Source organism: Opisthocomus hoazin, chromosome 2, assembly GCF_030867145.1.
Source record: "Opisthocomus hoazin isolate bOpiHoa1 chromosome 2, bOpiHoa1.hap1, whole genome shotgun sequence".
NCBI classification, from domain to species: Eukaryota; Metazoa; Chordata; class Aves; order Opisthocomiformes; family Opisthocomidae; genus Opisthocomus; species Opisthocomus hoazin.
Genome location: NC_134415.1, coordinates 124,086,465 through 124,111,904, shown reverse-complemented (window position 1 = coordinate 124,111,904; position 25,440 = coordinate 124,086,465). Strand labels below are relative to the sequence as shown.

Here is a 25,440-nt window from a genome sequence, read left to right as displayed (position 1 = left end):
TCTGGTGTAATTAGATACAGATTTAGTCTAAAGGCCTGACCCTTAGCTCTACATCATCTGAGGTTCAGGAGGGGGGAGGGGAGTTCCTGTGTTTTTACTGAACATTTTCTTTGCTTTTTGTTATTTTTCTTTTCCCTCCTGCCTGTTCTCTTTTCACTGCAGAGATGGCCGTTGTTAGGATCACGGGATACTGCAAGTTTAGTTACTACAGAAAATTCAGTTTGAATTACAGTACTTGTTTTTCCTAGACTGTGTACTCAGCTTTGGGTGGAGTTTACTATCTTTTGTCCTGTGGCTAATTTTGAAAAGTTTGTGACCAGTGTTTTAATGCAGTCATTGATCATGTATTTTTGAGTGGGGGCTCAATTTTCATATGGCTTTTTTTTTTAGGTAAAATGTATTTTCAGAATCCAGTATGAAGAGATTTTTTATATTCAAAGACCAAGTGAAGAAGACAGATTGCGATTTTTCAAAGGGTTAATTCTTGATGAGGCAGCAAAGCCCCCACCAAGAAGGAAACAGGCTGGTAAACTAAGTTACAGTAAAACCAATAATAATGTGTTCTCAATGTTTTCTTTTGTGATATTTTCCTTTTTCAAAAGGTGTGGGTAAATGATAGTTAGTGTAATTAGCATTTGACAGGGCTAATCAGTGCCCAGAATAAATTTTGTGCATTACGGTTATCAATTTTGGAAATGGAGAGCTGTGGGGTTAAGGATGCAGTGATAGATCGATGAGGCAGATGAAATACATAATGAAATTTGGAGTGGCGTAATCCCAAGAGCTGCTGCGTTGTTAATATTTCCATGGTCTGACTTCTTGGTTTTTTCCCTAGCTCTTCGTGCTCTGGAAGTTCTTCCTCTTGCACTGCCGTGTCCTGCCCGTGAGCTGTCAGAAGCAGAAAAGGAGCGAATGGAGGACCAGGAGGAGAACACATTGAGAGAGCTGCGGTTGTTTCTCAGGGATGTTACCAAGAGGCTGGCCACAGACAAACGCTTTAACGTCTTCAGCAAACCGGTGGATATTGAAGAGGTCTTGTTTCAGTAATGTGCAAACGATGAAGTTGAAACTATTAGAAAGAGAATGTAAATTAAAAAAAGGAAACGGATAAGTTAGTAAGAAAAATAGGTGTGATCCATGATCTCTCCAAGCTAAAATGCTGATTTTTAGCTGGTGAGATAGTCACAGCCTCATCTGTGATGCAAGGACTTGGAGCATGTTCTTTGGCTGTACCAGTGACCTACTGAAAAACCTTGTGCATTCCTGTCAGTTTGATGACTGAAATCAGCATTTAAAAATGCCACTATTTCTGTCCCTACCAGTACTTCTGAAATATTTGAAACTAAGTATAATTCTTTAATGAAAGCTTTTACATTATAATCCTATAGGCATGCTAATATTGGGAAAGTGATCTGTGTTCTGTAATGTATTGAGCATTAATGGTATTGTTGAATAATTCCAGCAGTAATGCTTGTGGATGTCATTAATCACAGACAGTGGCACATTATAAGGCATTAACTGGTCGATTATGGAGTGTGCACACCGAACTGATGAGACAGTTCGATCGGCAAATCTATGTTCAGGTGCTGCTATGTGTATAGGATTGTGTTTGGCCTGACTTTGAGATCAGATGCTGGGGCACGGCAAGCTTTGCAAGCTTGCTAATTAAAAAAAAAAAAAGCTTAATTGCTTCTGAAGAGAAGCATCTCTTTTGGAAGACATTAAGAGATGAATATGGTGCATTAAAAGTACAGCACTGTAAAAAGCGGCTTTGCAGTGTAAATTCTGTGCAGGATGGAACAGGCATCTTGTGTGGACCCACGCAGTCCTCTCTTAATTTGAGCTTTCCATAGTGTTCTGTAGCTGACTGCTTTTGAAAGACTGACAAGAGCTCTTTAACGTGGCAACGTAGTGTGGCATGGTCTGAGCAGTAACTTTGAATTTTTTTTTTTTTTTTTTTTTAAATGAAACTGCTTGGGAGCCCCATTATTGTAGGAAATGCTTCATACTTGTAGTAAAGGCAGGTCCTTTCCCTGAAGGACGTGTGGTCTAAACTCACGTGAATAAGGGCGCGTAAAGAAGGAACAAATTACCTTTCTTGTTTTGTAGATGGAGAATTGAAATGTTATTTAAAGACTTGCCAAAACCATGCTAATTAATATATTCCAGCACTAGAAAATTAAATGTAATCTTTTTTGTCCCACCTGGTGCATTTAAGCACAGGACTATCCTTTCCTTTTCCAGAAGAGCCTGTCTGCTTGGCTTTCTGAGAAAATATGTTAAGATTGTTCCACTCCTACTTGTGTTGCAGAGAATGCTGCTACGTGATAAGTCAAGGATTTTCCTGACTTATTCAGCAGCAATATTTAGAGTTTCCAGTGAAGAATCCTTCTGAGGATGTGCTAACAATAAAAGGAAGCCCATGGCTTGGCTTTCCAGTCACCAAACCAATTATAATCACGGTTCCATAAATGGAGGCAAAAAGAGAATTTTTGCCATTTTAATTTTTCATCATAAATTTTGATGTGTATATTTAAGGAATTAGGTGTTAGACTGCTGTCCATTGAAGTAATGCATTAATGTTAGATGTTGTAATATATTTTTGTATGAATGACTACAGATACTTTATTAAAAAAAAAATTCTTACAGAGCGATTATGGCTTGATCTGAATATGTATTTAACTTTTCAGTATTTTGGCAGTCACCATCGTACGTGGGTGATGTCAAAAGAGAAAACGCAATACTGTTTCTGAGGCTGCCAGTATTTTTAATTGATTGTGATCTTAATCACATTGAAAAGTTCAAGCATAGGTTTTTTTTTTCCTTGAAGTAAATAACAAATTGATAGATTTTCTTTTTTTTGGTGAACTTTGTTACAGCAGCTGTCCTGATGGATTTAACTATCAGGATTGAGCCCTTTATGGTACCATTAATTACGTTAAATACTTTTCTGTGTACCCTAGTGGCTGCTGAATCTCCAGTTGTGAGTTAAGCTCATAGTAAGCTGTGAACTCTGACACAAAGCTTTCCCTGTAGACTGCCCTTCTGCACAGTCAGTCTGACGTCTTCAGTCAATAAAACCTGACTTTTTTTGTTGAACAAGTGATTGAAGGAACTATTCAATAGAAGGTATTTAAAAGCTGAGAAGCTGACTGTTCAGTTTAATGAGAGCTTTTACCTACAAGGTGAACAGAATTTAGCTTCCCTAGTTTTTTCTAGGGTTTTAAGCTGATTGTTTTTACCTTTATAATCCCAGATAGTCTTTATAACACTTAAAAAAAATTATAAATAAATCAGTCAAAATTAAACATACATTTAAAATGCATCAAAAATACTGTTAAATTGATTTTGAAAGAGAAATTAGTGAGCTACTGAAGAAAAAGTAGCTTTGGAAGTCTTATGTTTTTAGTGATATGTTTTCAACATAAATTTGTTTAGAATTGAAAATGTTTAGTTAATGTATTAGAGCTAAGCATGTGGAATGAATAAGAGTATAAAGATGCGAAACTGGCAGTGTTCAAAGGGAGTGCATAAGGTCCTGTGTCATTTCTGTATGCTGTTTGTTTGTAGGTTTCAGATTACCTTGAAGTTATCAAAGAGCCAATGGACCTATCAACAGTAATAACCAAAATTGATAAACACAACTACTTAACAGCCAAGGATTTCCTGACAGACATTGACCTGATCTGCAGCAATGCATTGGAGTACAACCCAGACAAAGATCCTGGAGGTGAGGACCTGCTTCGCTTTGGCCTACCTAAACCTGAAAGCTTGGCATTTAATCACATATCTGATTACTGTTCAGGCATTTAAATGAACCCCGTGCTATATGGTAATTAGGATAAGCAAGTCCTAAGGGTCTGTGCTTTTAGTATTTTGAGGCATGTGGTGCACTGGGGGACATTAGAAGAGCAGGAGAACTACAGCATTCAGAGTTATTTTCTAATAAATTAGGTTTTATAGTTCCCTTTCAAATTTGATAGCTCCTTTTCAGTGAATAGACTTTGTATATGCAGCAAAACCCCAACGTAATTTGGAGAGCTCTGTAGAGAATCCTGCAAGCAATCTGGCAGTGGCCTGCTTTTATTTCCATGTTGGCTTAGAACATGAAATTCACACGCAGAAACTAAGAACTGTGTATTTGGGGATAGAAATAAAATGTGATAAATCATCAGGCAAGGAAATCAGTTGCAGCTGATTAGGAGAGATTAGAAGGTATTGTCTTGACAAAGCGTGATGGGATGCTTTCAATTAAAATGGAATTTGTAGGTTGAAATGCATGTGAAAGTTGTTTAGACTCTAAGGAAAGAACATCTTGTGTGCTCTTTGCTAGGGCCGCCTCAGAGTGTACGTTGCCAAAAGAAAGCCTTTCTGTTGGCAGCTTCCAGAGTCATCAATAAAACAACAACAAAGCAGCACCCTTTTAATGGAATTATATTTAATATATGTGATACTTGGAAATCTGGGGCCATCTGCATATATAGTCCTGTGTGTTGAAAGGTTTTTCATTAATTCTTGTGAAATCTTTTCACCAGGTTAAAGCCTGTTTTTCTGTATTTTTCTTGCTTCTCAAATTTCTGATTTTGTGAGGAATTTGCAAATGTCCCATGCGTGGACTAGACACAGTGTAGTCTGGTCAAGTAGTTGCACTTGTTTTTCACATTTGCCTTTTGAACCCAGTGCTGGTTCGTATCTGTAGAAAATAAACTTCGTTTCTTCAATTTATGATGCACTTTATTTTACAACTAAAAAAAGACATTCTTAAAATCCAGCAAAAGGTTTTCTGTGTTCTGGATGACACCCTTTTGAGGACTTCTAATGTGTAATTGATGTGAACTAATCAAAGCCCGTGATGGACACTTGGGATTCCGAGTGTCTCTGAAGAGCCTGCTTAGAAGAGGAGGACTATGAGAGATACCTCCTGCATGTGACAGACGTACGTTTGTGACTGAATGATGGGCTTTGGGAAAAATTTGCTTTAATGTACACCTCTTGTTCTCATTTTTAGGCCATTTGGATCTGTGGGCTTGGTTGTTTAATTCTAGGAAATGTAGTCTGAGGAGGGTTTTTGCAGTTTTGGAGAAGGTGTTATGGGACTACAGACTTGCTAGGTCAGATCTGCTCAGGATCATAAGCAACACCAGTCACAGATTCACTGTTTCAGAAGTACAAAATAGCAAAGACAGCTTTGGGGAATATTTAGTGGCAGAAGTTTTCACTGAGTTTGTCCAAAGAGAAAGAGTTTTAAGAAGTATATTTAGGAAACCGAAATAGGGATATTTTGGTTTTCCTTGCCATCAGGACTGAGCTGGAAGAGACGGATCTGGCTGTTTCTAGGTTAGGTTTTGGACTGGAGTTTCTCATCATTGAGTAGGTAATGAAAGACAGTTCTGTCCTCTGCATTGTCAACAATTGAGGATGTATTGCTTGCTCTGCTGGCACGCAAGTTTTCTTGAGCTGTTGTATGAATACACTGCTGAAACAGCACATCAAGTCTGTTCTGAGCATTACGTACGTTCAGATGCATTGACTGAATATTAACCTATAAATGTTCACGTTCTTTAAAGCCGGGCATATATATGCTTGCCTCTGCTTCATGCTTCAGTTTGCAGAAGAATCATACTGTACCTGCTTCTGTCCTGTTGTTCAGTTGAAAAGCAATTGGAGTACCAGACTAGCTGGTTTTTTATATCCAGTACAGATTGTAAAAACTGGCTGCTTTGGGCATTTTTCCTGGTCCTTTGCTAGAAAATTTCAGATCGGTTATATAGTAAGACAGTGGGGTGGTTTTTTTTTCCTTTCCCTCCATTGTTTGACCAGGAAATGTTCTTAAAGGCATGGAAACATAACCATTGTGTGTTAGACATAATAGTATTTGCCTCTTTGAAGCACTATCTGTGGGAAACTCTTGCTCATCACAGGATTAGAGGAAAGTAGAAGCTCAGTCAAATACGCTTGATTTGGTTTTTCTTTTAATTTTTTTTCCTCTTTCTTTTGCGAGGGCATCTTAAACTTTGTTATCTGACCAACTTTTAAAAGTCTCATATTGCAAAATTACATCTGCAAAGAATGCAGAATCTTTTTTGTGATCATAAAACATAATGCCTCACAAATACATGTGGCTAAAAATGTCTAGGTTCCAGATTTAAGTGGCGGTAGATTTCTGCAGAAAATGTACATAGGGCTCACTTGAGCTACATACTGGATATTCTTTTTCACTCAGCAGTTTTGACAGCTGTAAAATGTGCTGTTTCTAGAATTATAAGCCTTGTTTAATAAATGTTCACTGATATTTGTAATTGTTGTCTTTAGTGATTATTAAAACAGATTAAATCCACTAATTGTATAATATGTTGTAGACATTAATGTTGATATTTGCTGTTGAAGTACCTCCATCAGCTGGAAAAAGTAATTCAGTATGGATGAATTGACAAATTAAACATGTTTGTACTAAAGACAAACAGTGAGTGTTGTAGGTTTCATTGAAAAGCAACATTTAGATGTCAGTTTTCTCCCCATATGGGCTTACTTATCAAGTTACAACTACTTTTTAAGTTTCAACAGTGTTGGAATAATTTATTTTGCGTGTTTCAAAGGTATGGGAATTGGTCTTCTCTGAAAAAATGTTTTTTAATGAGTCGCATTTAGGCTTCCTGTGTGGGCAATATTTTTTGTCCTGTTCTCTAAATAGAGATGAGAAAGTAGCGAACTTGAGGCTTGTTTCTTGACAGTTTTTCTCGATAGATTAAAATGAGAAATAGCTATTCAATATAAGCAATAATCTGTTGTATCTTAATTTTGAATTTTCTAGCAGTTGTTAAACAACAATTATGCAATAACTTAAGGTTAAAAAAAAAAAAAAAATCAAACAGGAGGAATATAAGCAAGCCAGGTCTACCTTACAGATGCAGGAGACATCCAGTGTGATTTTCCAGGCAGTGTAATTGTATGAATGTTCCTTGACCCCAGTGGGTAAATTCATTCCTGGACAAGTCTTCTGTTACCTTTGGGACGCTGCGCCGTAGCCCGTTACGCGGTGTAGATCTGCACTTGCTGAGTCTAGCAAGGGTCTAAGGGTTGCAAGTTCATTTAGGTGTGTTCACCATTCACTCTTTGCATTTGTTTATAAATGCCACTGTTGATTAAAGTAATAATTTGTACTCCTGAAAACTCCTGTATCTCTGTAGCTGGGTTGTGATTTTTGAGCATGCTACGGTGTTGATCCATCTACATTTTCATACATTTGTTATATTTCCCAGTTACTTCTGTCTGGATCAGTGTTGTAATATACAATACAGAACAACATAGAAATGGTACAAAATTGGAATAATTGTGGTAAAATTAACAAACGTGCTGTTCTGTTTTCCAGATAAAATCATTAGACATAGAGCTTGTACTTTGAAGGACACTGCTCATGCTATCATTGCTGCTGAACTGGATCCAGAATTTAATAAGATGTGTGAAGAAATAAAGGAAGCGAGAAGAAAAAGAGGTATGTTTAACTTCATTTGTCGTAACACAACATATATAGGAGAGAAAACAGGATTTCAAAATGTCCATATAAAAATTTAAGGTGAAATATGGAACGCATGTCAGACTCGAGCAGTTCGTGTTGAAAGGTGATTGAGCTTGAATCTTGGCTACTTTCTCCAACTATATGAGCTGTCTGATAAGGCACCATCCTTTTTAAAATTTTTAAAGTTCTGAAAATTGAAAAACTTTGAAAATCACTGAACTATAACATTAGAACAAAATTTGATGCTGACTTAGGGATTGCTGATTTTAATAATTCGAGCTTTACCTTGGCAAGTTGTTTCCTGCTTTGCCTCTTGCTTTGGTGAAAAACTGCGTTATTTGATTTTTAGGTTGAATTTGGCTGCTCTTAACTTATAGCTGCTGGTTCTTGAAATACTTCTGTCAGTAGACTGAATGCTCTTTATTAATAAATTTCTTTGAATAATGCCAGTATCTATAGGCTTTCTCTTCTTCAGGTTGAAATGGATACAGTTCCTTTTATTTTCCTATTCAGTCATGCATTTTTTTGTCTAATTCTCTACGAGCTTCCAACATATGTCTTGAATTGTGGATAAGAGAACCAGTTGTAATTCACTGTTGTTGTAAAATAGAACTAGTATAATGCCTTCATTTCTCCTCTGTACTTTTCTGTTAGAAGCATAAGAATATCCACAATTCTGGTCTCGGTGTCACACTGTGAGCTTGGCTCAGTTAATTATCCGTTATGAGTCCCCCATGATTGTTAAAAGTTATTGCTTCCAAGGTTAAAGTAGCTGTTTGTAAGAGCTCTTTGTTACAGAGAGTGACTGTGTAGCTTGTAGGTCCCTCCTTGTAAGTCTCCCAAGAGCTAACTGGAATGCTGCCCAAGTAACACATATTTCTGAGGGGAAAAGCTTCAGACCTGGCTGAAAGAGGTGGGTTTTCAGAAGCTGTAATGAAGGCTGATGGTATCATGCAGTGAACTTGTTGAATCAGCAAAAGAAGATATTGTTAGTGTCAGATGCTGGTTAGTGGACCTTCAGATACAGGTGGGTGACTAGCAGCACCAGCTGTTGGTGAGCGACAACAGCTCACATACAGCAATGGACAGGTTTCAAAGTGCGTTTTAGGTATTGGTGTGGAGACCGTTACAGTGTCACAGATTACGTGCAAGCCACATTTCAAAGATGCTCATGCTTTTGGACCACATTGTGGTGGTTTCAAGAGCAAACGAGCTCTGCAGTTGGTCCAGCTGCAGAGTGTGCAAGGCTAAGATCACTTACTGGATTGCTAAGGACAGAAGATTTGGAATGCATGGAAGAAGCTTTCTTAGATTAACTAGTTAAGAAAGAAGAAAAACATACCAAGCTCTTGAGGTCCAAGGAAAGCTTATGCTGTAAGGGAAGCACAAGAGATTGTCCTGGCCCTGGATCAGGAGTTGTGGCCTAGAACATCAAGAAGATGGCACTTCAGGCATGTAGTCTTGGCATCAGTTATTGTAATGGATGAAAGGGCTGTGAATGCTGACCAACCCCGCTGTTACTCCCATTTGGCTCTTGTCCTGGGTTTGGCCAGGACAGGGTTAATTTTCACCGGACTCCAGGAAGGGGCACAGCCGGGGGGTGGGGGCTGACCCCACCTGGCCAAACAGAGCCCGGTATTCCATACCATGTGACGTCACGCTGGGTTCCAGTGGGGGTGGCGGCGCGGCGGGGAGGCACTCGCGGCTTGGGGGGGCGCAGCGCTGGTCCTGTTTGGGGAGAGCGGCTGTCTGGGTCGTACGGTTCGTTGTTGTGTTTTCTCCTTATTTGTATCGTTGTTGTTCCTGTTTCCCTCTATTTGCTGTTCTGTTAAACTGCCCTTATCCCGACCCACCAGTTTCTGCCTGTTTCTTTTCATTCTCCTCCGCACGCCGGCGGGGGGGGCGGCCGCGTGGCGCTTTTGTTGCCGGCGGCAGCCGAAACCAGAGCATTAAATTGGCGCCCAGACGTGGGGCACGGATAACGGCAGGGCTGAGCAGCGGGTGTTAAAACTGCCTTCTTACGTTTTGTTAAATTTTGTTATACGTGTTTTTCTGTGTTAAATAGTCGCCGGTAAAAATGTTTCTGTCTTTGATCAGATGGCTGTGGTTTTTGAATCCTTATTTGCAGTATGTATTCAATGCCGTGCTGTTCATCATCGCTGGGAAAAAGATCAGGATGATAATTTTGCTGTACTGTACGATGTCGACTTATGACATGATAGCATCACTGTGTGTGAAATTAGGCTTGTATTTGCATGCGGCACTGCGGTCATTTCCGTACCTCGGATCCTATGTCTTAGAATTTGTGACTAATCAAACCCAGTCTGTGGGGAAAACCGAAGGGGATACCTTCCCCCACTCTTTCGCTCCCCCTCTCTCCTTCAGGCCAGTTCTAACGGCTTTTGATAATTTCGAGTACCCGTGGGATGCTCAGGGCAGCACTCTCCTTTTGTTATGCCTCCTGAATGGGTTTTGGTTTTTGTTTAGGGTTAAGCAAGTCGTTAAGAACATCGTGCAGAGACCTGCCCCGGGGCTGGATAGCTGTGAGTGGCTGGGTGTGTGGGACAGCATGGGCAAGTACCTAGGGCAGTGGGCACCTCCGGTGTTTTTTAAACTCACCCCTGAGGAAGTACAGGATCCGGACAAACTAGTAAAGTATCTGCAAAAAGTGTGCTGCCACCCTGGGAACTCCAGAGAGACACAGATCACCACAACGTGCTGGGGTCTGGCCCACGCCTACCGAGCCATGTTCAACACTGTTCAGTGCCTTAAGGGGGAAAGGGGGGGAAACGAAGCGGCAGGCACTGCAGCTGGCGCTGCCCCCCCAGCCGGCCCTGCAGCCCCTCCAGCCCAGCAGGCAGTCACAGCCCCCCCAGCCAGCACCACGGCTGCTTCAGCCACAGCTGCAGGGTCTGCCTCGGTTTCCCCGGCGGGCACAGCAGCTGCTCCAGCCCCAGCTCCAGCCACAGGCACAGTGACTGAGCCCAATGACCAACCTCTGCAGATAGCAGTCGGCCCCGTAAAACTAAAGAAAGACGCAAAGAGAGCAGATCGCTCCGGGAGGGATGATGATGAGCCAGGGTCATCGCGGGAGATAGAGACAGAGATCATCACCCGGTCCCTGTCCCTGGGCGAGCTGCAAGACATGCAGAAAGATTTCAGCCGCCACCCAGGCGAGCACATTGCCACCTGGCTGCTGCGGTGCTGGGATAATGGGGCCAGCAGCTTGGAGTTAGAGGGCAAGGAAGCCAAGCAGCTGGGATCCCTGGCCAGGGATGGGGGCATTGACAAGGCCATTGGGAAAAAGGAACAAATCCTCAGCCTCTGGAGGAGACTTCTGTCAGGCGTGAGGGAGAGGTACCCCTTCAGTGACGATTTTGTATGCTGTCCTGGCAAGTGGACCAATATGGAAAGGGGTATTCAGTACTTGAGGGAATTAGCTGTGCGGGAGCTGGTTTACTGTGACACAGACGATGAGCAGGTACCCACAGACCCAGATGAACTCCAGTGCTCACAATCCATGTGGAGGAAGTTTGTGCGGAGCGCACCCTCCTCATATGCCAACTCACTGGCAGTTGTAAACTGGAAAGGTAAAGACACACCAACAGTGGATGAGGTGGCAGTCAGACTCCGCCAATACGAGGAAAGTCTCTCTTCCTCCCTTGTCTCAGCTGTGGAGAAACTGGCCCGGGATGTCCGACAAATGAAAGAGAGTAGGTCCTACTCCCCACCTGTACGGGCCAGTGTCTCAGCTATTAGGGGCAGGCGTTTCCCTGCTCGGGAGAGGGAATACAGAGGCTATACACCACGGGGCACCCTGTGGTTCTACCTGCGTGACCACGGAGAGGACATGAGGAAGTGGGATGGAAAACCCACCTCAAGTCTAGAGGCACAAGTATGTGAGTTGCGAGGTAAAACAATCACAAAAGGGGACTCTGTTAGGAAAAGTGCCGCTCCAGTTTCCAGAAGCCAGCTCTCCAGACCAGGTAGACAGTTTGACCTTGATTCCAATCCTCTGGAGGGGACCTCCAAGTCATTTTTACAGCAGGTGAGCAGCAAATTCTCTGACGAGGATTAGAGGGGCCCTGCCTCCAGCCAGGTGGAGGAAAGGGACAACCGTGTCTATTGGACGGTGTGGATTCGGTGGCCTGGCACGTCAGATCCACAAGAGTATAAAGCTCTAGTGGACACTGGTGCACAGTGTACTTTAATGCCATCAGATTTCCAAGGGTCAGAGTCCATTTGCATTTCGGGAGTGACAGGGGGGTCCCAAGAGCTGAGTGTACTGGAGGCTGAAGTGAGCCTCACTGGGCAGGAGTGGCAGAAGCACCCCATTGTAACTGGCCCCGAGGCTCCGTGCATCCTTGGGATAGACTATCTTAGGAGAGGCTATTTCAAGGACCCAAAGGGGTATCGGTGGGCTTTTGGCATAGCTGCTGTGGAGACGGAAGAAATTAAACAGCTGTCCATTTTGCCTGGTCTCTCGGAGGATCCTTCCGTTGTGGGGTTGCTGAGGGTTGAAGAACAACAGGTGCCAATTGCGACCACAAGGGTGCGCCGGCGACAGTATCGTACCAACCGAGACTCCCTTCTCCCCATTCATCAGCTGATCCGCCAGCTGGAGAGTCAAGGAGTGATCACCAAAACTCGCTCACCCTTTAATAGTCCCATATGGCCAGTAAGAAAATCTACTGGAGAGTGGAGACTGACAATAGACTACCGTGGCCTGAATGAAGTCACACCACCGCTGAGTGCTGCCGTGCCAGACATGTTAGAACTTCAATATCAGCTGGAGTCAAAGGCAGCCAAGTGGTATGCTACAATTGACATCGCTAATGCATTCTTCTCCATCCCTTTGGCAGCAGAGTGCAGGCCACAGTTGGCTTTCACCTGGAGGGGCGTCCAGTACACCTGGAATCGACTGCCCCAAGGGTGGAAACACAGTCCCACCATTTGCCATGGACTAATCCAGACTGCACTGGAAAAAGGTGAAGCTCCAGAACATCTGCAGTACATCGACGACATCATTATATGGGGCGACACAGCGGAGGAGGTTTTCGAGAAAGGGGAGAAAATAGTTCAGATCCTTCTGAAAGCTGGTTTCTCCATTAAGCGAAGTAAAGTCAAGGGACCTGCGCAAGAGATCCAGTTTTTGGGAATAAAATGGCAGGATGGGCGCCGTCAAATCCCAATGGATGTCATCAACAAAATAGCAGCTATGTCTCCACCAACCAGCAAAAAGGAAGCACAGGCCTTCCTGGGTGTTGTGGGTTTTTGGAGGATGCACATCCCAAATTACAGCCAGATTGTAAGTCCTCTGTACCACGTGACCTGGAAGAAGAATGATTTTGAATGGGGCCCTGAGCAACGACAGGCATTTGAACAGATTAAACAGGAGATAGTTCATGCCGTAGCCCTTGGTCCAGTCCGGTCAGGGCAAGATGTTAAAAACGTGCTCTACACCGCAGCCGGGGAGAATGGCCCAACCTGGAGTCTCTGGCAGAAAGCACCAGGGGAGACTCGAGGTCGACCCCTGGGGTTTTGGAGCCGGGGATACAAAGGATCCGAGGCCCGCTGTACTCCCACTGAAAAAGAGATTCTGGCAGCATATGAAGGCATTCGAGCTGCTTCAGAAGTGGTTGGCACTGAAGCACAGCTCCTCCTAGCACCACGATTGCCGGTCCTGGGCTGGATGTTCAAAGAAAGTCCCCTCTACGCATCATGCCACCGATGCTACGTGGAGTAAGTGGGTCGCTCTGATCACCCAGTGCGCCCAAATGGGAAACCCCAGTCGCCCAGGAATTCTGGAGGTAATCATGGACTGGCCAGAAGGCAAAGATTTTGGAGCATCGCCAGAGGAGGAGGTGACACGTGCTGAAGAGGCCCCACTGTATAACCAGCTGCCAGAAGATAAGGAACAGTATGCCCTGTTCACGGATGGGTCCTGTCGCATTGTGGGGAAGCAGCGGAGGTGGAAGGCTGCTGTATGGAGCCCTACACGACAAGTCGCGGAAACTGCCGAGGGAGAAGGTGAGTCCAGCCAGTTTGCAGAGGTGAAAGCCATCCAGCTGGCTTTAGACATTGCCAGTCGAGAGAAGTGGCCAGTGCTCTATCTTTACACCGACTCTTGGATGGTGGCCAATGCCTTTTGGGGGTGGCTGCAGCAATGGAAGAAGAACAACTGGCAGCGCAGAGGCAAACCTATCTGGGCTGCCCCATTGTGGCAAGGTATTGCTGCCCGGCTGGGGCAGTTGGTTGTAAAAGTCCGTCACGTGGACGCCCACGTCCCTAAGAGTCGGGCCACTGAAGAACATCAAAACAACCACCAGGTAGATCAGGCTGCTAAGATTGAAGTGGCTCAGGTGGATCTGGACTGGCAACATAAGGGTGAACTGTTTATAGCTCGGTGGGCCCATGACACCTCGGGCCACCAAGGAAGAGACGCGACATACAGATGGGCTCGTGACCGAGGGGTGGACTTGACCATGGACACTATTGCACAGGTTATCCATGAATGTGAGACATGCGCTGCAATCAAGCAAGCCAAGCGGGTAAAGCCTCAGTGGTATGGAGGACGATGGCTAAAATATAAATATGGGGAGGCTTGGCAGATTGACTATATCACACTGCCACAGACCCTCCAAGGCAAGCGCTATGTGCTCACAATGGTGGAGGCCACCACCGGATGGCTGGAAACCTACCCTGTGCCCCATGCCACCGACCGGAATACCATCCTGGGCCTGGAAAAACAAGTCCTGTGGCGACATGGCACTCCCAAAAGAATCGAGTCGGACAACGGGACTCATTTTCGCAACAGCCTCATAGACACCTGGGCCAAAGAACACGGTATCGAGTGGGTGTATCATATCCCCTACCATGCACCAGCCTCGGGAAAGATCGAACGTTACAATGGGCTGCTAAAAACCACTTTGAGGGCAATGGGGGGTGGGACTTTCAAAAATTGGGATGTCCATTTAGCAAAGGCCACCTGGTTGGTTAACACCAGAGGGTCCACCAACCGGGCTGGTCCTGCCCAGTCAAAACCTCAGCGCCCCGTGGAAGGGGATAAAGTCCCCGTAGTGCACATGCGGAACATGTTAGGGAAGACGGTTTGGGTTAGTCCTGCCTCGGGCAAAGGCAAGCCCGTCCGCGGGATTGCTTTTGCTCAAGGACCTGGGTGTACCTGGTGGGTGATGCGGAAGGATGGGGAAGTCCGACGTGTACCTCATGGGGATTTAATTTTGGGCGAGAATAGTCCATAAATAAATTGTATAAAGTTAGTTGTTAAATAACCCTGTCACTGTCTGTTATCACTGTTATAATTGTTATATTTTGTACCAGTAGTAGCATAGTAAGAATTCTCCAGATTAAAGAAGGATGGACTTTTTCGATGAAAACCTAGCAGAGCACAGCAATGATGGAACTGGACCTGGTTTTCAACAACTGGCATCCAGCAACTTCATCAAGATCAACATCTCCTGCAGACTGTGGGCACGGGCCGCACCCGATACATCAGCTGTGAGCTCCGGATGCAGCAAGTGACCGCCCATCACCACACATCACCTCCCCTGCCACGGAAGACCATAATGACAGATGGAGCCCGAAGTCATGGATTAAATGAACTCAACGGACACTTTAGAGTGATGATCCATAGACTAAAGGAATGATATCTGGAGACAGGAGAAGTGGTGGTGATCAACTGGACAATGGGGGACCTGGGCATGACGTAGATGGTATGGAATAAGGGGTAGATAATGTCCTGGGTTTGGCCAGGACAGGGTTAATATTCACCGGACTCCAGGAAGGGGCACAGCCGGGGGGTGGGGGCTGACCCCACCTGGCCAAACAGAGCCCGGTATTCCATACCATGTGACGTCACGCTGGGTTCCGGTGGGGGGGGGCGGCGCAGCGGGAACGCACTCGCGGCTTGGGGGGGCGTGGGTGCCGGTCCTGTTTGGGGAGAGCGGCTGTCTGGGTCGTACGGTTCGTTGTTGTGTTTTCTCCTTATTTGTATCGTTGTTGTTCCTGTTTCCCTCTATTTGCTGTTCTGTTAAACTGCCCTTATCCCGACCCACCAGTTTCTGCCTGTTTCTTTTCATTCTCCTCCGCACGCCGGCGGGGGGAGGGGCGGCTGCGTGGCCCTTTCGTTGCCGGCGGCAGCCGAAACCAAAACAGTTCTACAGAATATGGTCAGCAAGACAGCATATCAGCACAATCACAGTGTACGTGCTGATCTCGACTTTGACATGTACCATGTTTCAGAACATTTTGGACAAGGGACGACAAAGACGTATGCTTGCATTTTCTTCTTTGGCTTGGATGTCCACAAGGTTATTAAGGGATTTCTGGTTGGACTGGTTACCAGAGGGTCAGGTATAGAAAAGATGCCCAGATCCTCCTTCTTCCCCTCTGCTTCATAAGAAGAGTATATTTGGGAATAGTGGAATGTTTCAATGAGGAAATACTTGAGGAAAACTGCATAAGCAGTGTAAACTATGCCTTTTGGTGTCCACAAGCTTTGTGCAACTGGTCACCTAGAAAAGCGAGGCTGGCAGCTTGTGCCAGATTGATTGCCTGGGTGGAGCTACCGGATGAAGTCGTGCTGAATCAGGCAGCTGGCCTTGTTGCCCGACCAGTGTTTGAGACAAAGCGGTGGGGAATTGAACCTTCAAGTACTTCGTTTTAATATCCACATGACATGTCCAAGCAAGGCCTTAAATGACTGTTGAGACTGAAGTCCTTAAATGAATGCTGAGACTGAAGTCGCAGGGAGTGTGCTTCATTGTTTGACGCACAGCAGGCTGCTTTTTTTTTAGCTCAGAGTACACTAAGCTTCTGTTTTCATCATCCCTCAGAAGTGCCAGACTGGCATGTTTATAGTCTGGTGGGGGAAAAACCCCAACATTCAGTGTCCAGTTTTCTCTGCATGTGTGCCTGGACTCGGCTGGATAAAGGATCCTGCCTTCAAGCCTTAGCAGAGTTAAAATTCTTACGCTGCCAACAGCACTCTTGTGAAAGAAGGGCAATAATGCAAAACGGGAGACTTTGGAAGAGACGTCCAGGTTTATTGTGCGAATCTACTGGCTGTTCTTGGCCTGAATATAAAACTTGTGTTGATACCTGCTCAGAAGAGGTCAAGGTAGTGTTGCAGTCACAGATGGAGTCAGAGCGGGTGGCTGTGGCCATCGGAAAGGAAATTTGTCTTCTGACAGAAAGAACATAGCCCATACTCGGTTGGGTCTCGGCCAGCATTGTCTTGGCTACATTTGGAAGGACTTCAACATTCAACATGAGATTGGGGTGGCACTGAGCAAGCTGATGTGCGTGAAGCTTGTAGTAAATTCTCTGGAAATGTTATCAAGTGTTTCTGTCTGGAATCGCAGAGGAGTTCGGAAGGCAAATGACAGGTGCTGTAGGCTTTTTAATCTTTACCCAGTCGAAAAGCCATTGATTTTCTGAATTGCGCCATGTATTAGCTCTTAACTTACTTCCAGGATACTGAAGTGGAGGATTAAGGCTAAAAAGCTCCATATCCGTTTTCTTCACAATTCTCTTGGCAAGTTATTTAGCAATCTTACATAGTTTTTAAAATGGAAGGTATTTTCTGTATCACTTTCTTTTTCCACAACTTTTTTGTTTTTTTGACAGTTCTGCCATTTTTACTCAGTACTGAGAGTGGTGACCAATTTCTAAGTGCTGCAGTGTAACAGAATGATGAACTGTGTAGTATCTAGAAGTTAAACTAGAATTTCTTGTTCTTGTATTACTGAAATGAGGTGGTGTTGTGGGACGACGGTAAATCTAAGGATAGCAAGTTCTAAGTTGATAAATTAAGAACAATATGTACTAGAGTATTGGAATTGGTAGCTTCTTGTTGAAACCAGCAGATAATTAGAAGTGGTGGATGTTTTTAGTAATAAAACATGTTTGATATGCAATTTAAAATATTTGTATTAAAAACTTATACTGTAACTATAAACTATTAGGTGAGAGTTCCTTTGTGAATTTTTAAATTTCTGCAGCTTTAGAGCTTCGTGTCAGCTCTTGATCACTTGGTTCTGGTTACTGCTGGATACATGGCATGACATTTTGAAGACTTTTCTAGTGGATGGATAGGATATTCTAGTTCACAAATATGGAACTTTAGAGATTAATTTATGTCTTTAAAATATGCTTAACCAATATGAAAGTTTGCATTTTTAGAATTTAATTTAAAAACCTATGAAATAGTAGAAGCTGTGAGATGAACTTATATTACAGAAGGCAAACCAGACCGTTTGTTAAAAGCTGAATTGCATTTTCTTAATCTAAGAGCTCATATTGACTCTGAAATGGATCCATTTTACAGAACATAAATCATGGTGACAGTACAAGGTTTTTATTCAGATACTCTTTCTGATATGGCATACAATGCCATTATGAATTACCACTTATTTTTAATCATCTGTTTAAAATCAGGAAAAATTGAAACTGTCAATAAGAATTTGCTTTATAGAGGAAATACGGATAGAAGAGTGCAATCTTTGGGGACCCAAGTGTGAGAGACAGTCATATTTTTCTAATCCATAAGAGCTGGCAGTTTTAAGACCATGCAAGCAGTAGGTTATTTTGTCAGTAGAAAACAAATATTCTTGATTCTAATCTTTATTTTGAATGTCCAGCTAAATATTAATTGATGTGTTCTTATTAGAGCATGGTATTCCACGTTTCTTTTTAAATTCAGTAATTTTATGCAGCGTGGTTTATTTAAATAGGTATGGTTATCTTCTGTATGCAGGCTTGTCAGTAACAGCAGAACAAATAAATCCTCATGGTTCCACTGTACGGAAAACAGAAGCTAGAGTTGAAGAGGCATTGTGGAACAAGCAGAAGCCCACGATGGCGGTGTGGCCCAACTCAGCGAGTAAGTGTGCATGTGACTACCTTGGGTGATAATTGTGCAAAATTAGAAGTACTTCCAATGGCAAAAATTACAAATATGTCTCTACTACTGTTTACTGATTATTTCCAGAAGTAATTTTAGGCGCGAAACACATGGAACTTTAGGAGATACCCTTTTTCTGGCTACATGAAATCTCTGCCCAAGAAGTTGTAAAGAAGCAGGATTTCTGGTTTTGTGATAAAGAACAACTGTTTTTCTAATGTAGTGAGAGTATTACATTTTTCTTGTAAAAGACTATTTTCATTATGAGACGACTCTGATCGAATGAGAGGATCACTTTTATCTGTTTGACCGTTCAGATTTGTTTACTCTGTGTGTTTATTCACAGGTGCATAGCTACACGCTGCTTCATACTCTCTCACATGCACTATAGTCACTCACTTCCCATCGTCAGTACGTACAGTATCATGCTGAAAGTTAGAAGAGATTACAAGTTGAACTGTATTTTCCTTTACGGCACCTGTATTTCAGTACTCACTTCCCATTATTGGAGGACGTTAAGATCCTCTCGCTGCAGCCTACTGGATTAGTCCAATTAAGTGATCAAAATCTCTAGAACTGTGAGGAGTGACTGTGGTGTAGGTAATGGAGGCGCTGATAATTGTTTTCAAGAGGTAAGTTGATTAGAACAGGTGAATACACAACAGGTATTTTTGTTACAAACAACAACTATAAGAGGAAGTGAGTATTTTATTATACACTGATAGTTGTACATGGCTTTCCTGCTGAAGATGTGAAATCCATTGTTAATATATTGTTAATAGCATTATCAATTATTGCTTAATAGGCAAACAGATAGATTGAAGCTGACAAAATTTCACTGGTCTGTGTGCTTTCCTTCGTGGTGCTTTTCCCTGATGCAAAGGAGTTTTCTAGGCATAGTGATAACTGCCCAGAGATGAACATTATTTATATATGAATGATAGTGTTGATGTCAAATAGTTTAATTAATTAGAGGCGTATGGTTTTATTTCCTGAAGGTGTAATTTCTTTCGTTAAAGGAATTAAAGTCAATCGTACAGAATTTTGGCTTGAATAAATTGTATAATAAATTGATGATGTGGATCCAAGCTGTTCTTTATCTGTTTGGCAGCTTGTGCGAAAACAGAGAGAGGAGGGGCAGGATTCTCAATTTCTTTGTAGTTTCCTATGAAATCCAAGATGGAGATTTTCACTCTGGCTGATCTGCAGCGCTCTTTCCTGGCTCTGCGTGCTGTGTGGCAGACGGTAGGGTTTATAGACCTCCAAGCTGGAGGTCTCTTGGGAAGACAGATAGCCATTACTGCTGACTTGTATTAAAAAAAAAAAGCTCTCGTACCTCTGGTCTCTTCTCCACCGAAGGCTGTGGATGCAGTGGCAGTTGTTTGGGAGGCTAGAGCCATTGACTGAAGGAAACCGCCAGTGTTTCTGTGTGTAAACAAGAAAGAAGTTTGTGTAAAGGCACCGTTCCTGTTAGTATTTTGGTGATTTAGGTTGGGAGGCAAGAGAATTTGAAGCTTAGTGGTGTCTGGACTATGATCAAAGGAAAAACTGTCTTCTAAGGTGGAGCCTGGGAAAGGTAACCGGTCAGGAAGGAGGTGATGCATCTGGAAATGAAGAGGGAGAACCGGGAACTGGCGAGCAATCTGACATCTGCAGAAGGGATTCGGGTCGTACGTGGGCATGCTGAAAGGCTGATGTGATAAGTTCAGTAGAGACTAGAAGCTGGGAAGAGAAACGCTCTTGAAAAGGGTGTTTGGAGGAAGGAGCTAGAGTAGGGAGAGAGCAGAACTGAGCAGGTTTTAGGGAGCTCGAGTAGCAGCAAATTACATGGTGGATTGTGATTGTACAAATGGAAGAAACAAGTTTAGAGACGGGATTCCTGAACAGAGATGATTTTAGAGGTAGAGTGGAAATGATTCAAGTATTTTAATTACACGGGATAAATACCGTACTTTCCAATTAACGCTTCTGAAAATATTCCATTTTTTCTGCTATTTGAACTTGAATTAATTTTTTGCCTTAAATTTAAGCAAAAAATCACCAATTACAACATTATTTTCCTGATTAAATTGATTTTTTTAGGAGCTTTGTTTACGGCATTTTAGAAAATAGCTGCGAAAAGGTCAATTCAGATGAAACACTTGAGAACTCCAAAGGAAATTACTGTCAATCATCTTCTCTAAAACTAGAGTGGACTACACTGGAACGAGTTGCCCAGAGAGGTAGTGGAGGCCCCATCCCTGGAAACATTCAAGACCAGGTTGGACAGGGCTCTGAGCAACCTGATCTAGTTAGTGGTGTCCCTGCTCGCTGCAGGGGGGTTGGACTAGATGACCTCTAGGGGTCCCTTCCAACCCAAAACTTTCTATAATTCTACAGACAGTGCAGCAGCCTTCCCCAGTTTAAAGCCCCGTTTACTGGTCAGAGCTAGAACAATAGAAAGTGAGAGTGAGTTTATCATGTGTTGGCTTGTTTTCTGAGGTTATGAATTTTGTATGAAACTTTATTTAGTGTTTTTAGTTACCTAGCATTTTGTGATCCAATTTTTCTAATGTATTTTAGATTTTTTTTTTTTTCTTGATCAGATGAGCATCAGAAATGAGGCACAAAATAGTTGTTCTGTTTGAAGGCATGGTGATACGCGTTCCTGAGTTGGATTTAATCTGAAACCTCCATTTCCCATGCCAGGTATACCTGTGGTGTATTTTGTGTATCACGGTATAGATGAGTTTTAAAAGTATTGCACTACTAGAAGTTGCTGAAAATCCATTTGGGAGAGTTCTGCCACAGATAATTTAAAATATTTCCATATTGACTGTGTATTTTGAGAGAAGTGCAAGTGTTCTGGTGGGAACTTAGAATGGGAATTAGGTCAAAAGCCTGGTGTAAGTAGTTGAATGAGCACAGAATCACAAAATTGCTGGGGTTTGGAAGGAAGCTCTGAAGAGCATCTAGTCTAACTCCCCTGCTCAGAACTGGTTGCTCAAGGCTGTGTCCAGCTGTGTTTTGAGTATCTCCAGGAATGGAGGCTCTGTGATGTGCCTGGAAAAGCTCTGCTACTGCTTGGCTACCCTCACAAGAATTTATTTTTCTTAATTTTGAATTGAATGTCTTGTATTTCAGTCTGTGCCCGTTACTCTTTGTCACTGGGCACCAATGAGAAGGGTCTGGTTTTGCCTTGGTATGTACGTGTGTGGAAGAGGAGACTACCAGCAATGTGCAGTCTGGTGTGTCTGGTAAATTAATCATTGCTAAGTGGTTTAGATACACGCTAGCCTGTAAAACATTAGCATCTCTTTAATTATTGGGATGCTGTGTAGTAAAACTTTGTCCTACTGCTCTTATTTTGCCAGTAGATGGAGTATGTTGCATATTATTTTACTGTCCTGCAGTTGCTTCCTTTAGTGTTCCATATAAATAAACTGTATCGGGAAGATTTGGTTTTACATTCTTATTTTTCAGTATTTAACAGTAATATATTGCAGTGATAGACTGCATATTTTATGTTTTCTTCATAGAGAAGATGTCTTTTATGCCATATGATAAATATGACAGCTGTGCAAATGGCATTTGGAGCAAATAAAAAATAAAATATGTTGTGTTATGTGAAGTATTAAAAATGTAAGTTCTATGTAAAAGTCGTTTTATGAAATATGAAGTAAACACACTGCTAACTGTTCCCCATAATTGGCATAGTGGTCTCTATAGAAAGAGCTGTAAGGAGATCAGGCAAGGATATAAAAGAACTGCTGCAGAAAATCTAGTTCCTAAATAAATAAATGTTCTGTGTGCTTTTTTATGGGTTTTTTTTGGTGTTTTTTTCATTTATACCACCCCAAATAACGAGCCGTGCTATCATATGAAACTGTGTGCTGCTGGTTTATAACGGAAAGGAGGTTTTGTGTTGGCAGGAGTATTTTTAGAAAGATTTTTAGAAAGAAATATTCTTTTGTTTATAATCTTTCTCAGAAACCATTTTATTCTCAGTCTTTGTCTGGTTTTCATCTGTTTAGTCTCTTTTCTTTAACCTTTCTGCTGCAGCGGTGTCAGTGATCACTGTACTTCGGGCATTCATACATCTGCAGTAATGCCTTAGCAAAGGATGTGGCAGACCAGAGGCCATCTGGTTTTTATTATTTTAACTATTTTCTTCCTTTTGGACCAGTGCTGAGTTTGGATTGAGAATTTAGATACTGGCATATTAACAGTCATCCAGATGCTAACAGTGAAATCTTAGTAGCTGATGATGTTTGGTCACAAATCCTACACTTGCTACTGTTTTGTTTTCTCCTCTTGCTCTCCAGAAGAGGGATTTGACTTGGATTAATTCTCGCTTGAGATAGAGGCAAGTACTGTAACTTGACAAACACCATTAAAAATTATTTTCTGTAATTTGAGGACGTCTTTACTGAGAACTGAGACGACTGTCGCTTTTTGTTTTGTTATCATTTTTTCCTAGGTAGTGTAGGAGTTAGCATTCTGGATGAGACTAGTTTGATCTCCTGTATCCGATGCTGGGTTCAACCAGATGCTTTAAAAGGAAGTTGCAAAGATCTGAGAAATAAAAATTATTTTTTTCATGCCTGATTTTGGGGGAAATACCATCTTAGCTGATTCTGATCTCGTTAACAGTTCTTTTAAAAGCCATAGGCTTTGTAATTCTTGTAATGTAAAATGCCATTTAGTGAATAGGCTTTGTAATTATTCTAATTTAAAATGCCATTTAGTGAATTTGTGAGTGTCCTAATAAAACCTGACCACTTGTTGTTTTTTGGGATCCCATCAAACTTTTGGACTCAGTGGTATCTAATGGTAAGGAAATTTGCTTTCATCACTATTAGATATCTGCCTCTTGAATTAATTGAGTGTCTCTTTGACAGAGGGCAAAGGTCCTACAATTTACCTGATCGGTGACTTTTTTTGTATTCTCTTGTTATTCATCTCCTTTCTAACTCAGTAATGCAAGATTGTTCAGCCTCTCTTAAGAAGGAGGTTTTCCTGAAAGCATTGTCACCACCTTTCTTGTAAACATGGCAAAAAGAGAGACTTTTTAGAAAAAGCTTTTTTTAATGAGTTCTTCTAAAATATTTTTGTGGTACACACAAGTGATGTAATAAAAGACAGTTTTCCAGGCCTTTTAAATATATCTTACTCCTTCCTCCTTTTTGAAAACTGCGGCAATGTTTGCTTTAAATTGTTTAAAGAGTTGGTGTAAAGTTTCTGTCTGCACAAGTTGCTGATTTTCTTGTAATTATTACCCATTTCTTAACTTCAGTTTTCTTTTTTTTTTTTTCTAATTTTGCTTCCTTGACAGAGAAGCCAACCAACAGCCACGAGCCCTTCAGATCAGTGATACAAATGAATGCTGTAAACTCTATTGAATGTAATTTTCCTTAGAGTGGGAGCCTCTTCTCTGCCTGCGAAGTTGCAGGAGAACCTTGTGTTTGTTCATGGCTCTCCTGCAGCGGGGAAGGTGTCATTCAGTAATCCTTAAGAGCCAGCTGAATGTACCAAAAATGTAAATAACTGGGATAGTTGCTATTGTACAAGGCCACTTAGCAGAGGGAAAAGGAGCAGATCGGTAGAGGTGGAAAGTCTAAACCTGATCTCCACAGGTGATATTAATCTGATTGTCTCTTCTCTTTCAACTTCATTTTTCTCTTTAATTTTCCTATGTGGCTGTCTTGTCATGTACTTTACTAACATACTTACTCTGGTTTCATGTAAATTACATTTTTAGCTTGGTTTCCTAAGAAAATTATACCGGTGCTCTCCATCCATCTCTTCTCCCCTAATAACTTCTAAATCATTTAGCTGGGTTCAGACAGATTTGACAGGCGTTGAGGGCTGAAAGATTAGATTACTGCAGGTTTTGGGAAAATTGGTAGCTGGATAAGTCTGCGCATCTGCTGAAGGAAAAGGCTACAGATTGAAAATGGTTGTTTTGTGTTCTGCCTGGCCTTGTTAGCTGATCAGTTCAGCGTTGTCTTGGCCACGCATGGCACGCACGCTTCGGGTATCTTGTATCCTGGCCAGCTGGGGATGGGGGGAACAGAAGATAATGGGAGAGTTTTGAGAGAAATACTGGGAAGAGCTTGAGTTGAGAGCATTAGAGGGGATGGTAGGGGGAAGTGGTTGACTAGGGGTAGAAAATGCTGGGGATACTGTAGCCAAGTTTCATTTTGTTTTGTTTTTTGAAAAATGCTTCATCTCCTCTTGTGGAGCTTGACTTCTCCTTGTTGAGTAGAAGTACCCAGGTTCTCCAAGTATTTGTTACAAACTGTTACATATGCTGCTGCTGAGCATATACATGTTAAGTTGTTACGTACTTTTTTTTAAATGTATTGGTCAGGTCTGTGCCTTGAGTGCTTTCCATCTCAGTGAAGAAAATGACATGTCTTTCAGGGGTTGGTTCCACAGTTGCTTCCAGCTGGTCAGATTGCAGGTTACTGCTAAAGGTGCTGTCTTGCCTGTTCCCTGGTTGCATATTCCCACCACCTCCCTGAGCCAGCACCGTCATTCATGCGTTGGAGAGCTCAGCTGAGGAACTGAAGATGTTGAAAACTAACCCGGGAAAAAACCCCGTAACATTTCAGATGGATTCAGTTCCCTTATCTGTTTTACTGCAGGAACAGTAGAGCCGGCACAAATGAGGCAGTGGAAATGCTATAGCTGGCTTTGGAGGGAGAAATGGCTTTGTCTGTTAGTGGAAACTGGCACCTCATTTCGCTTTTCAAGCCATTTTGGAACTGTGCTCTGTTCTTTCTTGCTGCTTATCTCTGACTGCAGTTTGGGACTTTGTGACTAAAAACTCCAGAGACTTTCAAGTGGACTATTCGATGCCCCTTGGTAAGGAGCGTGGAGCTACTGGAAGCAGCTAAATTAATGTGGCAGATACATAGATATACTGGATGCTGCATAGAACAGCGTACATTGCTGGTAATAAGTGCTTTCTCAAGGCTTTGAGTTACTTTACACACAAGACATCAGAAAGAAGTTT

General features: G+C 42.5%; 2 protein-coding genes across 5 annotated transcripts in view; one reads left to right on the top strand and one right to left on the bottom strand.

Moving 5' to 3' along the window:
* UBXN2A (UBX domain protein 2A) overlaps positions 1-25,440 on the bottom strand; it is a 342,165-nt gene that overhangs the window by 74,103 nt on the left and 242,622 nt on the right. The gene's annotated exons all lie outside the window — the stretch shown is intronic.
* The window catches only part of ATAD2B (ATPase family AAA domain containing 2B), a 90,190-nt gene that overhangs the window by 46,295 nt on the left and 18,455 nt on the right, over positions 1-25,440 (top strand). For 3 of the 4 annotated variants that reach the window (XR_012763268.1, XR_012763269.1, XM_075414907.1), the window contains exons 20-24: positions 391-526; positions 836-1,032; positions 3,571-3,730; positions 7,370-7,492; positions 18,294-18,419. Coding sequence is in view for 2 of the 4 variants with exons in the window: in XM_075414907.1 (XP_075271022.1) it covers positions 391-526; positions 836-1,032; positions 3,571-3,730; positions 7,370-7,492; positions 18,294-18,419 (742 nt within the window). In the remaining 2 variants the exon portion in view is untranslated. The remainder of the gene's footprint in view (positions 1-390; positions 527-835; positions 1,033-3,570; positions 3,731-7,369; positions 7,493-18,293; positions 18,420-25,440) is intronic. The other variant, XM_075414909.1, reaches the window with a different exon arrangement.